Source organism: Pezoporus flaviventris, unplaced genomic scaffold (assembly GCF_033815535.1).
Source record: "Pezoporus flaviventris isolate CSIRO_AGI_PZ_B2104156 unplaced genomic scaffold, CSIRO_AGI_Pfla_v1 ptg000012l, whole genome shotgun sequence".
Taxonomy (NCBI): Eukaryota; Metazoa; Chordata; class Aves; order Psittaciformes; family Psittacidae; genus Pezoporus; species Pezoporus flaviventris.
This window is the reverse complement of record NW_026892560.1, coordinates 40,109-59,084: the sequence shown is the minus strand read 5'-3', so window position 1 is coordinate 59,084 and position 18,976 is coordinate 40,109. Positions and strand designations below refer to the sequence as shown.

General features: G+C 61.3%; 2 protein-coding genes across 2 annotated transcripts in view; both read right to left on the bottom strand.

Annotated features, from left to right (window-relative positions):
- Positions 1–2,929: 2,929 nt before the first annotated feature.
- FNBP4 (formin binding protein 4) lies at positions 2,930–14,560 on the bottom strand. The gene is made up of 16 exons (XM_061450916.1): positions 14,422–14,560; positions 14,138–14,191; positions 12,158–12,318; positions 11,848–12,055; positions 11,038–11,188; positions 10,841–10,946; positions 10,311–10,658; positions 10,027–10,237; positions 8,534–8,652; positions 6,288–6,392; positions 5,852–5,985; positions 4,659–4,840; positions 4,040–4,356; positions 3,426–3,956; positions 3,177–3,334; positions 2,930–3,061 (listed from the first exon to the last, which is right to left on the bottom strand). Exons 1-16 carry the CDS (start codon positions 14,546–14,548, stop codon positions 2,971–2,973), a joined length of 3,003 nt encoding a protein of 1,000 aa, XP_061306900.1. The 5' UTR covers positions 14,549–14,560; the 3' UTR covers positions 2,930–2,970.
- A 2,006-nt stretch (positions 14,561–16,566) lies between these two features.
- The window catches only part of NUP160 (nucleoporin 160), a 30,716-nt gene continuing 28,306 nt past the window's right edge, over positions 16,567–18,976 (bottom strand). Inside the window, exons 32-35 of the mRNA XM_061450931.1 lie at positions 18,763–18,904; positions 18,445–18,570; positions 16,820–16,924; positions 16,567–16,690 (exon numbers count right to left, since the gene is read on the bottom strand). Of these exons, the coding sequence (XP_061306915.1) occupies positions 16,604–16,690; positions 16,820–16,924; positions 18,445–18,570; positions 18,763–18,904 (460 nt within the window). The 3' untranslated portion in view covers positions 16,567–16,603. The remainder of the gene's footprint in view (positions 16,691–16,819; positions 16,925–18,444; positions 18,571–18,762; positions 18,905–18,976) is intronic.

The window sequence follows — 18,976 nt, the reverse complement described above, 5'->3', positions numbered from 1 at the left end:
CCAACACCAGCACCACCGGCACCAGCACCGTCACCAACACCAGCACCACTGACAGCAGTACCAGCACTGGCACCAGCACCATCACCAGCACCACCATCACCATCACCATCACCACTGGCAGCAGTACCAGCACCAACACCAGCACCATCACCAACACCAGCACCACTGACAGCAGTACCAGCACTGGCACCAGCACCATCACCAACACCAGCACCACTGGCAGCAGTACCAGCACCAACACCAGCTGCCGGGGGCCCTGGGAGCACCGCGGGTGCTGCAGTTGGAGCCCACCTTGGCCGGGTCAGGGTCGCACAGGTCCAGCAGGGAGTTGCAGAGGTGGGCGCCCAGCGCCGTCAGGTCCCGCACGGTGAAGCGGGAGCTCCTCCCGCCTGCAGGGACACAAAGGGGGCACGGGGCAGCTCCGCAACCCGGGGCCCACCCGGCCCTGAGGCACCGACACCGTCACCCGCGAGCCCTCACCCAGCATGGAGCCGCCGAAAGCCGCCTCCAGGGTGTAGCTGTTGGAGCCCCCCAAGCGCCGCATCACGACCCGGCCCATCCCCAGCTTGCTCTTCTGCACCTTGAACTTGCAGCTGGGGAAGGAGAACTGGGGCCGAACCCGGGGTGAGCACCCCAGCCCCATAAGGACACAGCGGTGGCCTTCACCGCTCAGGACACCATTGCCCCCCACCTTGTCCGGGGCGTTCTTGCTGACCATCAAGGGGAAGATGCGCTGGTGCAGCCGCAGCCCCGCCGCCATCGCAGCTGTACATGGAGACGTCGTTCTTCCGGCTGTGCCCGTGGAAGTCGCAGTACAGCACCACCTCCCGCTCTGCCAGCACCCTGGGCACGCCAGGATGTCACCACCACCACCTCCACCACCGTCCCCTCACCTTCCAGTACCACCCTTCACCTCTCAACCATCGCCCGCAGGTGCCACACTCCAGGGAACGCTCCCGGCCCCGATGTTCCGTAAGCCCTGTTGGGATCCCGGCCGGACAGAGAGCAGCGGGAATTGCCCACCACCACCCCAGCAGGGTTGAGCATTGGCACCACGGTGAAGACAAAGAGGCGCCACAGGAGCCGCGTGTCGGCGCTGGGCAGGAAGTTGAGGCAGCCGCACATGGCCCAGGAGCCGCTGCTCTCCCTGGGGTGCGCACAGGCGCTCAGCACCACGGCGCGCTTGGGGGCCGAGCCGTCAGCGCTGGTGCTGGTCAGCATGTACACAGTGTTGCCGGCCAGGCTGTGGCACAGTGCCCGCACCAGGTCACCCATCAGGGCCCGCAGGTAGCGCTGCAGGTCCGTGCAGGTGTAGGGGTAGGAGCGGGCGAAGCAGCAGGTACCCCCATCGTGGGGGAAGCGCAAGGCCCAGGAGAGGTGGAACGCAGCCGGCTCCCGGTCACCGTCACCAGCACCGTGGTAGTACCGGATGTCGGTGCCAACGCGGCGCCAGCCGATGCCGCGGCTCTGGGCATCCCACTGGGAGTAGAGCAGCGGCCTCATGCCCTCACCATAGAGGCTCTTGGCCTTGGCGAGGTTGGCGATGGTGAAGCGGTACAGGGGCTCCCGGCGGGTGTTTTGGAAGCGGAAGTAGAACCATAGGGTGTGCCTGGTGGTGAACAGGTCCGGCCGCAGCCGCAGCACATACTCATAGGGACCCCTGTGCGGTGGGAATGGGCCATGCGCCGGCTGCCAGCACCGCCAGGGCCTCCCCACCCCAGCCCCTTACAACTTGATGGCTCTCTGCAGGTTGCTGCTCTCAAAGCAGGACTCAAAGAGCAGCATCGTGTCCTGGGGCCCCTCCAAGGGTGCTGCTGCCGCGGACAGGGGGCCCGGGGCCCCCCCAACGCAGGCGTGGGTGAAGCCGGCGCCGTGGGGCACTGCAGAGAGGCCCAGCGATGGGTGTTTGGGGAGGCAGAGGGGGCACCCATGGGTGCTGCCTGCTCCCACTACCTGGGCTGCAGTTATAGATGACGGTGCCCTGCTCCTCGCTGAGGGTGGCCGGGGCCTGCTCCATGCTCGTGGGCTGGCAGAAGAGCTCCGGTTCAGGGGGGACCCACTCTGAGGTGGGGGGCACAGGATGGTGATGGGGACCATGGGCACAGCAGGGTCTGGTGTTATGGGGGGGACAGAGCAGGAGCTGCCCCTCACCGATGTGCTCGATGCTCTCCGGGATGACCTCGCACTCCACAGGCCAGCGGGGAGGGGGCAGGAGCCCCCCCGATGGGGGCCCAGCAAAGGGACCCCGTGGTTCCCCGAGGGCCCCCCGGTGCTGCAGGGAGGGGCTCAGTGGGCCCCGGGGGGCTGCAGGAGGAGCTGGGGGGGCCCAGTGGCACGTTGGGGTGGGGACACCCCCAACACCCCAAATCAGGGGCAGCCCCAGTGCAGGAGGCGGGGTTCCCCCACTCACAGCTCGGCTCTGGCCCAGGACCCTGCCAGTGGCCAGGATTGGTGCTGCTCATGCTGAGTGCCTCAGTGGGACGCTGCTCCATGGGGTCCCCCGAGGACATGGGGCTCTTGTGTGCACTCATCTTGTGGCCTTGGGGAGAGCAACGCTACGGCCCCACACTTGGGGGGCACGAGGGGACAACGGGGCAGCCACAGCCCCATCTTCCTACCTTGGAAGTAACCATAGTAGCTCAAGTGGTGATGCATGAAGCTGTCGTAGGGATCGGGGAGCAGCCCCCCCCCCCAAACCCCCTTGGTTCCCCCTCCTTGGTCTGCAGCACGGCAAGAGCTCCGGTGCCGCTGGGACAGGAGCCAGAGGGATTCAGTGTTCCTGGGCAACACCGGGGCCCCAACGGCATCACCCGGAGCAACACCAGCTCCAAACCACCCCCCTTCCACCGCACAGCGCGTCCCAAACTCCTACAGTTTATTGGGCAATGGGCACGGGAAGGGTTTGGAACTGTACATGTGTAAAAAAAAAAGGAAGGAAAAGGGTCGGGAATGCCAACGGCTCCGGGGCCCTCACGTGCTCGACGCCGTTTTCCTCCGCTTGAGCCGCGCTCGCCAGTCCTCGGGCAGCGCCTCGAAGTTGGCGTTTCTCTCTGCCATGCCGCTGCGGGACCAACCAAGAGGGGTGTCAGCACCCCCACTGCCTCTATGGGGAGCGGAGATGGGGATGCCGGTGGCGGGGGGCGAGGAAGCATCCGTCAAGCGAAGGCAGCACGTACCTCATGAGCTGCTGCTGCTTCCACTCCTCGATGCGCCGCTGGGCCGTGGTCTCCCGGTCCTCCTCGCTGGAGCTGGAATTGTCCTCCTCGTCCAGCTCCCGCTGGATGCTCTGCCACTTCTTCACCAGCGACGGCATCTTTGTCTTGCCCTTCTTGCCCTGTGCCAGACACGCCATGAGCCGCGGTGGGAGGCTGGCTGGGAAAGGGGGGGGGTAGAGGCATCGCCGCGGCACCGCCGCATGCGCTCACCTTCTCCTTCCGCCCCTTCCTCGGCTTCTCCTTGTCCGGCGGCGGCGGTGGGGCCTTGGGGACGGGAGGGGGGGGTGTCTGTGGGGGCGGCGGTGGCGGTGGCTGCTCCGTGGTGCCGGTGCTGGTGTTGGCAGCGGGCAGGGCCCCTCGCACCGGTGCTGGCTGCACGGCAGCCGCGGCCAGGCTGACGGAGGTGGCGCACTCCGAGTAGCTCATGAGGGCCGGTGCGGCGGGCGCGGTGACGCTCATGTAGCCCGGCTGCAGCCCCATTGGGGTGGGCTGGGGGCCCGGCCCCATGCGGAGGTTGGGGCGAGCCTGGAGCTCGCCCTGCAGGCGCTGGCGGGGCCGGAGCGAGGCCAAGGGCACCGGTGAGGGCTGGTACTTGGCGGTGGGCAGCAGGGGCTGGCTGTAGAGCACGGGGCAGCTGCCGATGGTGGCCGTGCGCTGCAGCAGCGCTGGGGCCATCTCCACGGCTTTCCTCTTCGGCGGCTTCACCGAGAGCAGCGGCACTGGGCTGGCTTCGGCGGCAGCCTGGAGGGGAGCAGGAGGTGAGGGGCAGAGCCCCGAGGCCACGCACCAGCACCCTCTCCGTGGCGCGGGGTGGGAGCTCTCACCTGGGTGCTGCCGGTGGCAGCCGGGCGCGGGAGAGGCTTCAGGGGAGCGTCTTCCTCTGTGCCCGGGGCAGGCGGCTCCTCGCCCCCCTCATCTTCCATCTCCACTTCCTGGATCTCTCCATCTTCTCCCGGCGGTGGCGGCGGCGGAGGGGGCGGCGGAGGCGAATCCGGTGGCGGCGGAGGCGGGGGAGGCATTTCCAAAGGCAAAGGAGGCTGGAGGACCGGGACGGAAGACTGAAGCAGAGTCCAAAATGGGGTGAGCGGCATGAGAGACGGAGCAGGAACTTGGCCTGAGAAGGGTTCTTTACAAAGGGAGCCTGAAGAATACACATCGACACAGGCTTGAAAACCCACGCGACGGACGGGGCCGCCTGCTGCTGCCTCCCTGCCAGGGCCCTGCAGGCAGAGCTCAGGCCATGGGCTCGACGTCGCCTTCCCCGGCACCGCTGCAACGACGCCTAAATCCAACGGGACAACGTGGATGCTTCACTGAAGGCACCACGAGGCCACAAGGAGGGATCCCTACCACCTGAGCGCTCGGTGCGGCCTCACGACGCCCACCCTGGGGCTCAGACCCCCCCCCAACCCACAAGGATCCCCCCCTCAGCCCGGGCCGTACCTGCGGGGCGCTCGGCAGCATCCTCGGCGTGCTCTCCCTTGTCCTTTGGGGGTGGTTTAGGAGGACTGGCGCTGGCCTTCCCGTCGGCTGTCCGCTGGCCTTCCTCTTCGTCCTCCCCGTCGGGGAACTCCCACTGGGACTCTCCTGAGCGCTCGTTAACATAGAAATAGCGTCTATGCTCCCTAAAGCACAAGAAACAGAAGGCAGCTTTTAGCTTCCCTTCCCCGCCACCGACACTCCGAGGCGGGCCTGCCTCCCTCTCGCAGGGCTTCAGAGCCCCTTTGGCTTGGCAGCAGGGCTGCCACCGTTCCCACAACAACGTTTGAGAGGACCGGAGAGAGCCCGGAGGTGCTTTTGGCTCAAGAGCTAGTTTGCTGGCTGCCTGCAGGTCGCCCCTGAACCGGCCCCCCCCTCCCTTCTCGGGAAGGAGCAGCAGAGCGACGTCGCCAGGCCCCCCCCCCCCCGGGGAGGGGGGGCTTGCAAGCGCTGCCCCCTCGGGCTGGAAGTCGCCCTCCGAGAAGAGGCACCGGGAGGGGGGGAACAGCCCCGATGGAGAGGAGAGGCTGCCCCCCCCCCTACCCCCGTGGTGCGCGGAGGAGGCGGCTTTATAGGGTGTCAAAACCAACACAGTGAATGCTAGAGAGAGGGAGCGGATCTGGGAGCTGAAAAACAAAAGAGCAAAGATTTCAAAACAAAGGAAAAGCAATTCCATCCAGAAAAACCATCAAAAGGAAAGGACAAAGAAATGTTTGGGTCTGACCTGCTGGCAGCAGACACAACTCTTGTTCTTCGTTCCGGCGGGGAGCTGGGGTTTGTCCTTGGGTAGAGCTGTTGGTCAGAAGAGGTGATCCAGCCATCCTGCAAAGTTCACAGAGCTCTCGCATGCGCGACCCCCCAGGCCCGCCCTCCAACAGCGCCTTCCACTCGGGAGTGACCACGAGCTCTGTCCGATCAAGGGGGGAAATCAGCTCCGTCTCTGGGATCCTCCGGCTGCGGGGTGCTTGCCTCAAACCCCACGGCGGTGCTGCGAGCGCCGGGAGATGCTGCTCTCTGCCTGCCCAGCATTGCTAACACAGCCGCTTGCTCTCAAGTGTCCGAGAGGGGACCGGCGCCCACGTCGTCGCGTGCTGATGGTCACAACTCATGTCTGAGATGTCAGAGATGAAAGGTGAGAAAGGGAGGAGAGCTCGTACCTGTCCCAGTGGCAGGACCAGCCTTTAGGGGTGGCGTTTATTTCGTATTGTTTGAGCTGTTCGCCTGCGTCTTGGAGTTTGCGTTTGAGGTAGTTTCCATTGAGAGCACCTTCGCGCCAGTCTGCAATGCGGGTCTGCAGGGCAAGAACCAAGGGGGGGACGTGGGGGGAAAGCTGTTGGAGGGAGGCCACAAACAGACCCCCAACCCCACCCCAGGGACATGAGATTGGGGAGACTCCCTTGCATGGGGGAGGGGGGCAGGAGGAAGCCAGTGCCTCCGTGCAAAGCCATGCTCTTCCCCCCCCCCCCCCATACATGGAGGGAAGGGGAAAGAAGGAAGGGGGGCACACGGCCCCCAGGATCACCGGGCAGGATGTGATCCGCTTCGGAACACAAGGCCAGAGGGAGCAAGGGGAGCGGGGCAAGGCTTGGTTACCTCTGTCTGCAACAGCAGCATGTGGAAGTTGGAGATAGACTGCCTGTGGATGCCCAGGAACTCCAGTTTGTTAGTCAGGGTGTTTGCCAGCTCTCCGATCTGAAACTGCCGGGGACAAAGGGGACAGAGTCAAGAGCCGCCCTCCCACAGCGGCGCCGGGCGCCTGCGGCCCCCGCGGCTCGCTCCAGGCCATCCCGGCAAACGGGGTTTGGGATGTGGCTCCCTGTCAGCCCCGCTCCCTCCTGCGCCCCGCTGTAGCTGAGGGAGGGAGGTGCCAGGGAATCCTGGCTTCTCCATGCAGGAGCTCGTCCCAAAGGAAGGGAGTAGGCTCTGGAGTTACACCAGGAAGCGCTCCGTCTGATCCAACTGCTTCCCAAAGGAAAGCCCAAAGGGCTGGGGTATGGTTTCAGGATTCCCTCGTGAGCAGAGACAGGATCTCCGTTAGAGACTCAGTCCCACAGTGACAACCATCACTCAACCGCAGCACCCAGCGGGAGCCAAATCCAGTGTGGGCACTGCCCAGGGACAGGGGGATCCCCACGTCCATCCCCCAGCTGAGGGGAGGCATGGCAGCGGCTGTAAGCCAGGAATGGGGACACAAGGAAGGGGTACCCCAACGGGAATGCTCTGAAAAGGTTGTTTTCCCTTCACTCTTTAGCAGATGCCCGAGGCAGGGAAATGAATTCATTCCCACGTTAGCTATGGAGAAGCCAGGGAATATCCCAGTGCTGAGGGTGAGCGGGCAGAGGAGGCCCCGGTGGATCCCTGCAAACCAGAGCTGGCCAAAGAGAGATGACCCCAAAGTGATGAAGGCAATGGATTACCCGAGGAGACGGCATCCCTCCACCGCCTCCAAAGGGATCCCGCGTGGGGAAGTGCCACACTGCACTGCCCATCCCACAGCGCCGGGGATGGCTTGAAAGGCTCCAGGGCCAGCGAGCCTGGTTCTGCTGGGGACTGTTTTACCTTATTTTACTGAAAATTCAGTTAAAAACCTCCTCAAGCCTCATGAGGATGCTGCTGTGCTGGGGCAGGGGCATCCCATCTCAGCTCTCCTTATTTCATAGGCGAGATGCAGCTCCCAGTGCTTAAAGGGGCTGCAGGGAACCTGGAGAGGGGCTCTGGCCAAGAGCCTGTAGGGACAGGCCAAGGGGAATGGCTTGAACCTGCCCGAGGGGAGACTGAGCTGAGCTCTTAGGCAGAAGCTCTTCCCTGGGAGGGTGCTGAGGCGCTGGCACAGGGTGCCCAGAGAAGCTGTGGCTGCCCCATCCCTGGCAGTGTTCAAGGCCAGGTTGGACACAGGGGCTTGGAGCAAGCTGCTCCAGTGGAAGGGGTCCCTGCCCGTGGCAGGGGTCGGAGCTGGATGAGCTTTAAGCTCCCTTCCAGCCCGAACCATTCCATGGTTCTATGCATCTGCCAGGAAATCCTTTCCTTCCCCACTGGAAAAATAACGAAGTGGCAGGAACGGAGGGCAGGGAGGAGGCTGGCTTTTGACTTCCCATCAAGAAACCACCCAGCACACATTGGTGCCAACATTTGCTACCAGAAGGATGCTTAGGAGCCAAACTGCACAGCACAGGTAATGAGCGAGCAGGGAATTCCAAGGCCAAAGGTCTCCCTGACGGCTCCGTGTGTCCCCGCCACAGCCACAAAGAGCAAACCAAGGCTGGGGAGTGCAAACCAGCAGCAGATGCTGCAGAAACCCCCGGTCTGGAGCTAACAACAGCTTCCACAAGTGACCCTGGGAGGAAGGGAAGAGCAACAGGTACCAGCAGGCTCCAGAAACAGAGAGATTACGGACGAGGAGTCTTCCGCCTGGGAACGGGACGTGCCACCGGACTGTAACATGGTTATTGGTGAAAAGAGAGTCAAGACAAACACGGCCCCCTCTGTCACAAGTCCCAGGGCTCAGGCTCTGAACCCCCCACACTCCCCCCCCTTGGAGTCCATGGAATGGGTTTTCCAAGCCTTCGCTGCTGGCTCCTGGCAGGGGTATCAGCATCGGGGATGCCAGCCCAGTGCTGCACGGCTGCTCTCAGAGCAGGATCTAACCCTGGGATCGGAGGTTTAGAGCTTCCACAGGGATACAGATGCCATCCCCACTGGCACATGGCACAGAGGCACCACCCAAAGCTCAAGCGTCCCCGTGGCTGCTGGCCTCCCCTGGGCAGAGGTAGCCAAAGCTACCCTCCATGCTGCTGCTGCTGCCTCGGATCTCACCGACACGCACCTCCCCGTCTCCATACCTTGAGGTCCTGCTCCTCCTCTTCCACTTTGGGTGGCCCCTGGCTTTTGGCTTTCTCTTGGGGCTCCTCAGCCTCTGGTTCTTTGTCTGGAATGGCATCGGTTGTTTCCATGCTGGCTGCTGCAGGAGAAGAAAGGAGAGGTTGGTTCTCTCACCAGCACACGGCTGGCTGGAGAGGGCAGGGATGGAGCCTCCTTTCCTACAGGAGCCAGTGACAAGAGCCTGGAGTTAAAAGGGACAGAGGGGTCGTTGCCTCTGGGGTTTGGTGTGTGGGGTGCTCCTCCCAGGCAGAGGAGGAGCCCGGAGTTCAAGGAAGCATGAAGGGAGCTGCTCACCAGGTGGCCACAGTGCTTCCATCAGGAGGAATTATCAGGTATGAGGTAAGTTTATAAGCATCAGAGCTCCCCAAAAGTTGGCTCAAAGCAAGGTTCTGCCTCTATAGCACAGCAGGACAGCTGGGACCAATGCACTGCTCAAGTGCCACATTCCAGCAGGGAAGTTTGTGAGGGATTCCTTAAGTCCTTATGGCTAACACCCCCCTCCACCCATTCCCAGTGTGTCCTGGTGCTCAAAGAGCAGAGAGGTCCCTTAATCCCCCCCAGCAGCAGGGTGCTCAGCTATAAATGCCTTATTTTGGAGTAACAGCTCCCTGTTCCCCTGTTGAGTGGGAAACCAGCTCCAGGGATGTGCTGCACGAGGCACAGGGAATGCCATCCAATGAAAACACCCCTCGGAGCTGACCCCGCGCCAGGCCTCATCCTCGATCTGAAGGATCCTGTGCCTGAAGCAGGTGCTCCTTAGGGCCACACCAGTCCCATTCTGGGGCAGGCTCCATCTCCCTCTTCAGCTCAGGGCACTGGTGGAGCAGCTTTTCCTGGACACTGGAGCTGTTCCCCTCCAGCTGTGCCACGGGGCAGGGAGCTGGACCAAAGCCCCGTGCTGGGAAGGGACCAGCACATCCAGGGCCCCGGGGACTGCCAGGCACAGGCTGTGCCCTGCAGTGCATCTGGGCAGGGGGAGCAGGAGGGTTGGTACAGGCAGCGAGGTACAGGCAGCAAAGGGCAGGGTGCAGCGGAACACTACAACTGCCACGCAGTGGTTTCCTTTCCCTAAGGGAATGTTTGTATGATGCTCCCACTGCACTGCTCCGCACATGGGTGTCATGAGTCTAAAGGAGCAGGGACAGCAGAACACCACCAGGAGCATGGGGGGGGGGGAGGTGTTGTTGCTCGAGCGGAAGAGCTGACACCCCCCCAGGATCCAGCAGCCTCAAGCGAACTGGGTCTTCCTCACAGCGAGGTTCTGCCTCTGTGACAAAGCTCTGGGCACAGGCACTCTTTCCTGACAGGAGCACTGGATTCGGGCACTCTCCACCCATGCTCCTTAACGGGATGAAGGGCAGAACCTGGCAGTGCCCATCCGGGCACCCCTTTGGGAGAAGAGCTGCAGCCCATCCACCCCCCGCCCTGCTCCCAAGGGAGCCTTTCCCATTACCTGCTTCTCCCTGTTCCGGGCTTTCCCGGCCTGTTTTGCTGGAGCCTCGACTGGCAGACTCGGGGCTGGCAGCTCCCACAAAGAGTTTCCACTTGCCCCGTTTGGAAGCCAACCTGCGGGCCGGATCCTGCGGGGCCGACTGGCTCCCGTCGGACAACGGGCTAGAGCCGGACACGCTGCCATCGCCCTCCTCCAGGGCACGCAGCTCCGCCTGCGGGGGACACACAGGGCCATCAGCCTCCTCCTGAGGAGCAGCCATAGGGAAAAGGCTCCTCGCTCCTCACCTTCTTCCTCTCCAGCACCATCTCCAGCTCGAGGGTGTCCTGTTCCTCCTCCTCCTCCTCCTCAGCGCTCTCCCCTGACTGCACCACGCTGCACAGCTCCTCCTGGAGCGGGTCTTCCAGGAGGGGATCCCTGCTGGGCTCCGGCTCTTCCGGAGCGGCCGGAGCCTCTTCTGCTTTCGCCTCCTCTTCTGGAGGGGGCTCCACTTCCTCTTTGCAGATCACCTTCCTCCTCCACCGCTCCTCTTCCTCCTTCACCACATCGGGCACGAGCGGTGCCAGGAGGGCTGCGGCCACCCCTTTCTTCTCCTCCTCGCTGTTGGAGAGGGCCTGAACACCCTCATTCACCTCCTGCGGGTCAAACCCCACAGTGAGCTGCCAGCAGCTCCCAGCCCCTCACGCCAGCCCCACAGAGGAAGGAGCCCGTGGTGATGGGGCACCTCTTTTTGAGCTGCGGCCCACCACGGAGCAAGCCCAAAGGGCATCTCCATGCCGTGGCCACCAGACCCCGGTGCTGAGCACACCTGACTCACCTTCTTCACCTCCCGCTTGGTGATGGGGGGCCCCCGGCCGACCCCCTTCTCCTGGGGGTACACCTCAGCCGCTGCTACGAAGCCACCGTTGGCACCTGCCACGGTGCTGCTGAGGAAGAGGAGAGGCTGTGAAGGGCAGGAATAGGGACGACATCCCCACAGGTCCCCCCATAGGGTCTGGCGGGGGGGTCACCGACCTGTGTTGGTAGTGCTGCAGGCCCTGGACCTGCGTGGCCAGGTACTGGGGCAGCTCCCAGGTCACCTCGTTGCTCTGGGTGTTCCAGTAGTAGTAGCAGCCTGTGTTCTCATCCCACACCTCCTGCCAGTCACCCATCTCCAGCTCCCCCACTGCCAGGGACAAGGACAGGATGGGATCCACAGCACAACACCGACCCCATCAGCTCCCAGGGAGGTGATCCTGCCCCTCTGCTCTGTGAGACCCCACCGGGGGCAGGGCTGGTGCCCCCAGCATAAAGAGGCCATGGAGCTGTTGGAGCAAGGCCAGAGGAGGCCACGAGGATGCTCAGGGGCTGGAGCAGCTCCCGTATGGAGCCAGGCTGAGAACATTGGGGTAGTGTGGAGACCTCAGAGCAGCTTCCAGTGTCTGAAGGGGGCTACAAGGATGCTGGAGAGGGACCCTGCATCAGGGACTGGAGTAATAGGACAAGGGGTGATGGGTTCAAACCGAAACAGGGGAAGTTCAGGTTGGAGATAAGGCAGAAGCTCTTCCCTGTGAGGGTGCTGAGGCGCTGGCACAGGGTACCCAGAGAAGCTGTGGCTGCCCCATCCCTGGCAGTGCTCAAGGCCAGGTTGGACACAAGGGCTTGGAGCAAGCTGCTCCAGTGGAAGGGGTCGGGGTTGGAGCTGGAGGAGCTTTAAGCTCCCTTCCAACCCAACCCATTCTCTAGTTCTATGTTTCTACTGCCACCCTCCCTTTCTTCCCCCAGTGACACCCACTTGCCCCCTCCCAGCAGGGCCATGCTCCGCAGGGTGGATGAGGGCCTCACCTCCAGCCAGGGAGCACTGGGTGTCATACTGCCACTCCTGCACAGGCCCAGGATCAGCACCATTGGCTGTGCCCGAGGGCTGCCCTGAGCCTGGGTCCTTGGGCTCCGGGCGGGGAGGTGTGGGGGGAAGCACAGAGGAAGAGGAGGAGGAGGCTGAGACTGCAGCGGGCTCTGCGGGCTGCGGGGGAGCCGTGATGGCATCGATCTCCTGGGGAAACAACAGCCCCATGGTCAGGTTCTGATCCCAAAGGAGGCGAGAGCGGAGCTCAGCACCGCAGAGCACGGAGCTCCCCCCTGGAGCTGCACTCACCGCCAGGAAGTTGGCCAAGGTGCTGTCGATATCCGAGGAATTGCTGCCATTGGCATCCACGGAACGGGAAGGCTTCTCTGGGGTCTCACCCTCCTCATCGTCACTGTCTGCATAGGCACCGAGCAGGCACAGACCGCCTGGGGAAGGCAGAGCGAGGGATCCTCAGCGGCTCCTCCCCATTAAAGGCAGGGATAGCTCCTGACCCCCAAAATGCAAAAGGGAACAGCCCCCAGCCGCACTGGGAATGGGAAACGCATTCCTTGGGTGGTAAAAATCCCAACGAAACTGGGAAGAGAAAAGAATTCCCCAGCCCTGGAAAAATAAAAGGGGGGGGGGGAATCATATCCTGCCTGCAAACCATGGAGGGGGAATCACTGCTCAGAACATCACTGTATTTTGAGTTCAGTAGGATGCTGGAGAGGGACTCTTCATCAGGGACTGGAGCAATAGGACAGGGGGTGATGGGCTCAGACTGGAACAGGGGGAGTTCAGGTTGGAGATAAGGCAGAAGCTCTTCCCTGTGAGGGTGCCCCGAGAAGCTGTGGCTGCCCCATCCCTGGCAGTGCTCAAGGGCAGGTTGGACACAGGGGCTTGGAGCAAGCTGCTCCAGTGGAAGAGATTGGGGCTGGAGCCAGAGGAGCTTTAAGGTCCCTTCATCCCAAACCAGGCCGGGATTCTGTGATTTAAGGATTAATAGTAGGCAATAAAAGTAATAGGTAAGGAAAAAGAGTACCACTTGTTATTCCCAGCAGGAATAACAGCCTGGAGAAGAGAAGGCTGCGGGGAGACCTCAGAGCAGCTTCCAGTGTCTGAAGGGGGCCTATAGGGATGCTGGGGAGGGACTCTTCATTAGGGACTGCAGTGACAGGACAAGGGGTAACGGGTTCAAACTGAAACAGGGGAAGTTTAGATTGGATCTAAGGAGGAAATTCTTTCCTGTGAGGGTGCTGAGGCACTGGAATGGGTTGCCCAGGGAGTTGTGAATGCTCCATCCCTGGCAGTGTTCAAGGCCAGGTTGGACAGAGCCTTGGGTGCCATGGTTTAGTGTGAGGTGTCCCTGCCCATGGCAGGGGGGTTGGAACTGGATGATCTTAAGCTCCTTCCCAACCCTAACTATTCTATGATTCTATAAAAACACACTGGGTGGAAAACTATCCCATTATCTGCATTTTTAAGGGAAGAAAGCATCAGGTCCTTTCCAACCGTAACTATTCTATGATTTAAAGAGAGGATATAACATCACACCACAGCCTTGAGAAACAGCAAAGTGGGGGTAAAACCCCTATTCCCCCCCCAAAATAAGGGGGTGGAATCACTCGATAGCATCCTGAATGGAGTTAAATGGGATCCTCACCCTAAACCTGTAAGAAATGGGGTAATGAGGCTAAGAAGTGACCCCACAAGGGGAATAAACGCCCAAAGCGATTCAAATGATGCTGGCACCCTAACAGTAAGGCATTTAGGATGGGGTTAATTTAACAAAGCAGTTAAAGGGGTACAACCACACCCCCCCATATTAAACACCCTAAAGTGATTAAAAACCGCATTTATGAGGGGAAAAACCCCTCTTTTCGAGCAATACAGCTGTTCCCTGCGTAAAACCGGTTGGAAAAACCCATTTTGGGGCGGTTTTCCCTTCATTTTACCTCAGGAAACAAGCGTTACCTGTGGGGAACCCTGTAAGAAATGGGGTAATGAGGCTAAGAAATGACCCCACAAGGGGAATAAACCCCCAAAGCGATTCAAATGACGCTGGCACCCTAACAGTAAGGCGTTCAGGATGGGGTTAATTTAACAGGGCAGTTAAAGGGGTACAACCACCCCCCCCCATATTAAACACCCTAAAGTGATTAAAAACCGCATTTATGAGGTAAAAAACCCTCTTTTCGAGCAAAGGGCTGCGCTCCCTGTGTAAAACCAGTTGGAAAACCCATTTTGGGGCGGTTTTCCCTTCATTTTACCTCAGGAAACGAGCGTTACCTGTGGGCTTGACGGCGGGGGGCGCTGGGTGTGCGGTGAGGGCTTCGGGTTCGTCTGTGGAAGGGGAGACGGGGGTGGGGGGTTAAAAGGGGGTGCAAAGGGGCCGGGGAAGGCGGGGGGAAGGGGGGGGAACGCGGGGGTACCCCCGCGTTCCCCCCCCTTCCCCCCGCCTTCCCCCCCCCACCGCCTTAGGCCGCGGCGAGGCCTCCATAGGCCGCGGTAACAAAGCGCTACCCCCCCCCTTTCCTTTCCCCATCACCGCCGCTTCCCGGTTCCCCCTTTACCCGGTTCGGAACCGGAGTCCGGTCCCTCGGGGGCCGCGGGAGCCGCGGGCTCGTCCCGGCGAGGGCCCGGAGGGGAGAGCTGGAGGATGGGCCGGCGGCACGGCGCCGAGCGGGACTTCTTGCCCATGGCGGCGGCGGAGGAAGAAGACGACGAGGGAGGGAGGGAGGGACGTACGGCGTCGTGACGTCAAGGGGAGGGGCTTCGCTGAGCTCCGCCCACACGGGTGGGGTTATGGAGGCAGCTGTAGGTACCCTATAGACCCGATCCTCCCCTATAGGGCTGCCCCTGCCCGAGATACGTTGGGTTTATGGAGCCATCCCTGCCCTATAGACACCTTGGGTTTATAGAGCCATCCCTGCCCTATAGACCCATCCCTGCCCTATAGACATCTTGGATTTATAGAGCTATCCCTGCCCTATAGAGCCATCCCTGCCCTATAGACACCCTGGGTTTATAAACCCATCCCTGCCCTATAGACCCGTCCCTGCCCTATAGACACCTTGGGTTTATAAACCCATCCCTGCCCTATAGACACCCTGGGTTTATAAACCCATCCCTGCCCTATAGACCCGTCCCTGCCCTATAGACACCTTGGGTTTATAGAGCCATCCCTGCCCTATAGACACCCTGGGTTTATAAACCCATCCCTGCCCTATAGACCCGTCCCTGCCCTATAGACACCTTGGGTTTATAGAGCCATCCCTGCCCTATAGACACCCTGGGTTTATAAACCCATCCCTGCCCTATAGACCTGTCCCTGCCCTATAGACACCTTGGGTTTATAGAGCCATCCCTGCCCTATAGACACATTGGGTTTATAGCCTCAGCCCTCCCCTATAGAGCCATCGCTGCCCTATAGACATCTTGGGTTTATAGCCTCAACCCTCCCCTATAGAGCCATCCCTGCCCTATAAACACCTTGGGGTTAGAGACCCATCCCTGCCCTATAGGCACCCTGGGTTTATAGTCTCAGCCCTGCCCTATAGACCTGGTGCTCCCCTATAGATCCATCCCTACCCTATAAACACCTTGGGGTTATAGACCCATCCCTGCCCTATAGACACCCTGGGTTTATAGCCTCAGGCTTCCCCTATAGAGCCATCGCTGCCCTATAGACATCTTGGGTTTATAGCCTCAACCCTCCCCTATAGAGCCATCCCTGCCCTATAGACACCTTGGGGTTAGAGACCCATCCCTGCCCTATAGACACCCTGGGCTTATAGTCTCAGCCCTGCCCTATAGATACCTTGGGTTTATAGCCTCTGCCCTACAGACCTCTGTCCTGACTTACAGACCCCATCCCTGTCCTATAGGCCCAGCCCGTCATATAGACCCCCACCTGCCCTATAGCATAGTGTTGCCCCCTGAACCTGCAGGTCCCATGCATGCGCTGTAACACACTGCTATCCTGTGAACATATAGCTCTGTTCCTCCCCTATAGGCCCCCTCCAGTCCTATAGCCCCGTTCCTGTCCTGGAGCACAGTACTGGCCCCTGAGCTTATAGCTCCATCCCTGCCCTGTGGTTCTATAGTGGCTCTCTTGCCCTATAGCACAGTGCCACCCTGGGAGCCTATAGCCCCATCCCTGCCCTAGAGCAGTGCTGACCTAGGAGCCTATAGCCCTCTTCCAGTCCTATCTGCCCCATAGCCCCACTCCTGGCACTCAAACCTATCGGCTCCATCATTGCCCTATAGCACAACGCCTCCCCCCTTAGCCTATAGCCCCTAGAGTATGGTGCTGCCACTTGAGCCTATAGCTCCATGCCGGCCCTATAACCCAATCCTGCCCTTCAGAGCTGTACCCCCCCCCCCCCCCCCCCCCTCGCTATAGCATAATCCATCCCTTAGGGGCTATATAGCCCCTTACCCTATAGCGCCGTGGGGCACGGCGGTACCACCGCCGGGCTGCGGGTGCAGGACACAAACCTGTAGCAACACTTGGAGTTTATTAACCAAAACCACACCAAATAAATAACAGCGAGGGGACGGCACAGGGAGGAGGGGGGGGAACAACGGCGGCACCCCCCGGCCCTGCTCATCACCCCCATGAGGGACAGGGTAGAGGTGACACCCCCCATCCTCAAACCTGATGGTGATGGGGACAGGAGGAGTGTGCACAGCACCAGGGGCTGAGCCAGCCCCCCCCGTTTACCCCTGCAGGCGTGGGCTATGGGGCTGGCTCTAGCTGCGGCGGTACAGGCGGTCCCGGGTGGCCACGCTCACCTTCTGCTGGTAGTCCTCCATCTTCTCCGAGAGCTTCTGGTAGAGCTGGGCCAGGGCACAGAGCAGGACGTGAGGGCTCCCCCCTGGCCCCCCTTTTCTCCTGCTCCACACCCCCCAGCGCCGGAGGGGGGGGGGGCACCATGGGGTGCCCCATAGGGAAGGGGTCGGTCCTACCTCCACGCTGTGGTGGTTGGTGGTGCTCTCCCGCAGCGCCTGCAGCAGCTGGTCGATGGCGGTGTAGGGCAGCCACACCATGGGGGCCGTGGCTGAGAGTGGGAACTGGGGGGACACACACACACAGAGGGAGCATTGGGGTGCAGTGGCAGCAGAAACGCTCCTCACCACGGGCACAGCTCCTGAACACCAGGGCCTGGCAGCACCGGGGCCTGCCAGGAGGTCCCCTGGCATCTAATGGGGGGGGGGGGTCCACATCCGTTTGTCCTGGAAGCACCCTCACGGGCACAACAGAGACATGGGGTGGGTTGGGATGAAACATAGAATAGTCAGGGTGGGAAAGGACCTTAAGATCATCCAGTTCCAACCCCCTGCCATGGGCAGGGACACCTCACACTAAACCATGGCACCCAAGGCTCTGTCCAGCCTGGCCTTGAACACTGCCAGGGATGGAGCATTCACAACCTCCCTGGGCAACCCATTCCAGTGCCTCAGCACCCTCACAGTGAAGAATTTCCTCCTTAGATCCAATCTAAACTTCCCCTGTTTCAGTTTGAACCCGTTACCCCTTGTCCTGTCACTGCAGTCCCTAATGAAGAGTCCCTCCCCAGCATCCCTATAGGCCCCCTTCAGACACTGGAAGCTGCTCTGAGGTCTCCCCGCAGCCTTCTCTTCTCCAGGCTGAACAGCCCCAACTTTCTCAGCCTGTCTCCATACAGGAGGTGCTCCAGCCCCTGAGCATCCTCGTGGCCTCCTCTGGCCTTGTTCCAACAGTTCCATGTCCTTTTTATGTTGAGGACCCCAGAACTGCACACAATGCTCCAGGTGAGGTCTCACGAGAGCAGAGCAGAGGGGCAGGATCACCTCCTTGGACCTGCTGGTCACGCTGCTTTGGATGCAGCCCAGGACACGGTTGGTTTCTGGGCTGTGAGCGCACACTGAAGCCGGCTCATGTTCATTTTCTCATCAACCAACACCCCCAAGTCCTTCTCCTTGGGCTGCTCTCAATCTCTTCTCTGCCCAACCTGTAGCTGTGCCTGGGATTGCTCTGACCCAGGTGTAGGACCTTGCACTTGCCATGGTTAAACTTCATGAGGTTGGCATCAGCCCAGCTCACAGGCGGGTTGAGGTCCCTCTGGATGGCATTCCTAACAAATGAAGGGAGCTTAAAGCTCCTCCAGCTCCAACCCCCTGCCACGGGCAGGGACCCCTTCCACTGGAGCAGCTTGCTCCAAGCCCCCGTGTCCAACCTGGCCTTGAGCACTGCCAGGGATGGGGCAGCCACAGCTTCTCTGGGCACCCTGTGCCAGCGCCTCAGCACCCTCACAGGGAAGAGCTTCTGCCTCAGAGCTCATCTCAGTCTCCCCTCGGGCAGGTTCAAGCCATTCCCCTTGGCCTGTCCCTACAGGCCCTTGTCCCAAGCCCCTCTCCAGGTTCCCTGCAGCCCCTTTAGGCACTGGAGCTGCTCTCAGGTCTCCCCTTCAGGAGCCTTCTCTTCTCCAGGCTGAACCAGCCCAGCTCCCTCAGCCTGGCTCCATGGCAGAGCTGCTCCAGCCCTCGCAGCAGCTCCCAAGCCCTCGCAGGATGTGCCCCAGGGAAGGCTCCAGCACATCCCAAAGCCTCACCTCGATTCCAAAGTACCGGTGCCCTTTGCCCAGCACAGCATCCACGTACTCCAGGACCAAATCCACCGCCTCCTCCAGCAGGTCATAGTTGAGATAGAGCCGCAGGAGCTGGGCAGCATCCACCTCCTGTGAGCAAAGGGGGAACCATCAACCAGGGCACCCACCCCGGAGCCACCACGACGCTGGAGGAACCTGCTCCGAGCCTCAGGAATGGGCACAAGGCTTCCTGGGGCTGGGAATGGGAACGGAGCTCCACCGAGGACAGCGAGGGGCAGCAGATGGGATGTGCGGAGCAGCGTCCCCCATCCCTCGTGTCACCTTGTAGCTGTTGATGAGCCAGTTGGGCAGAGGGATGCCGTGTGCCAGGAGCTTGTTGATGACACAGCGATGGTACAGGCTGTTCTGGGACGGGTACCGCTCCAGATAGGATGAGAGCAGGCGCCAGGCTTCATCTGTGGCACTGCAAGGGCAGGGTTTCCCCTTGGAACCCGTGCCAGCAGCTCCTGTCCCCTGGCCTGCTGCCCGAGGTCCC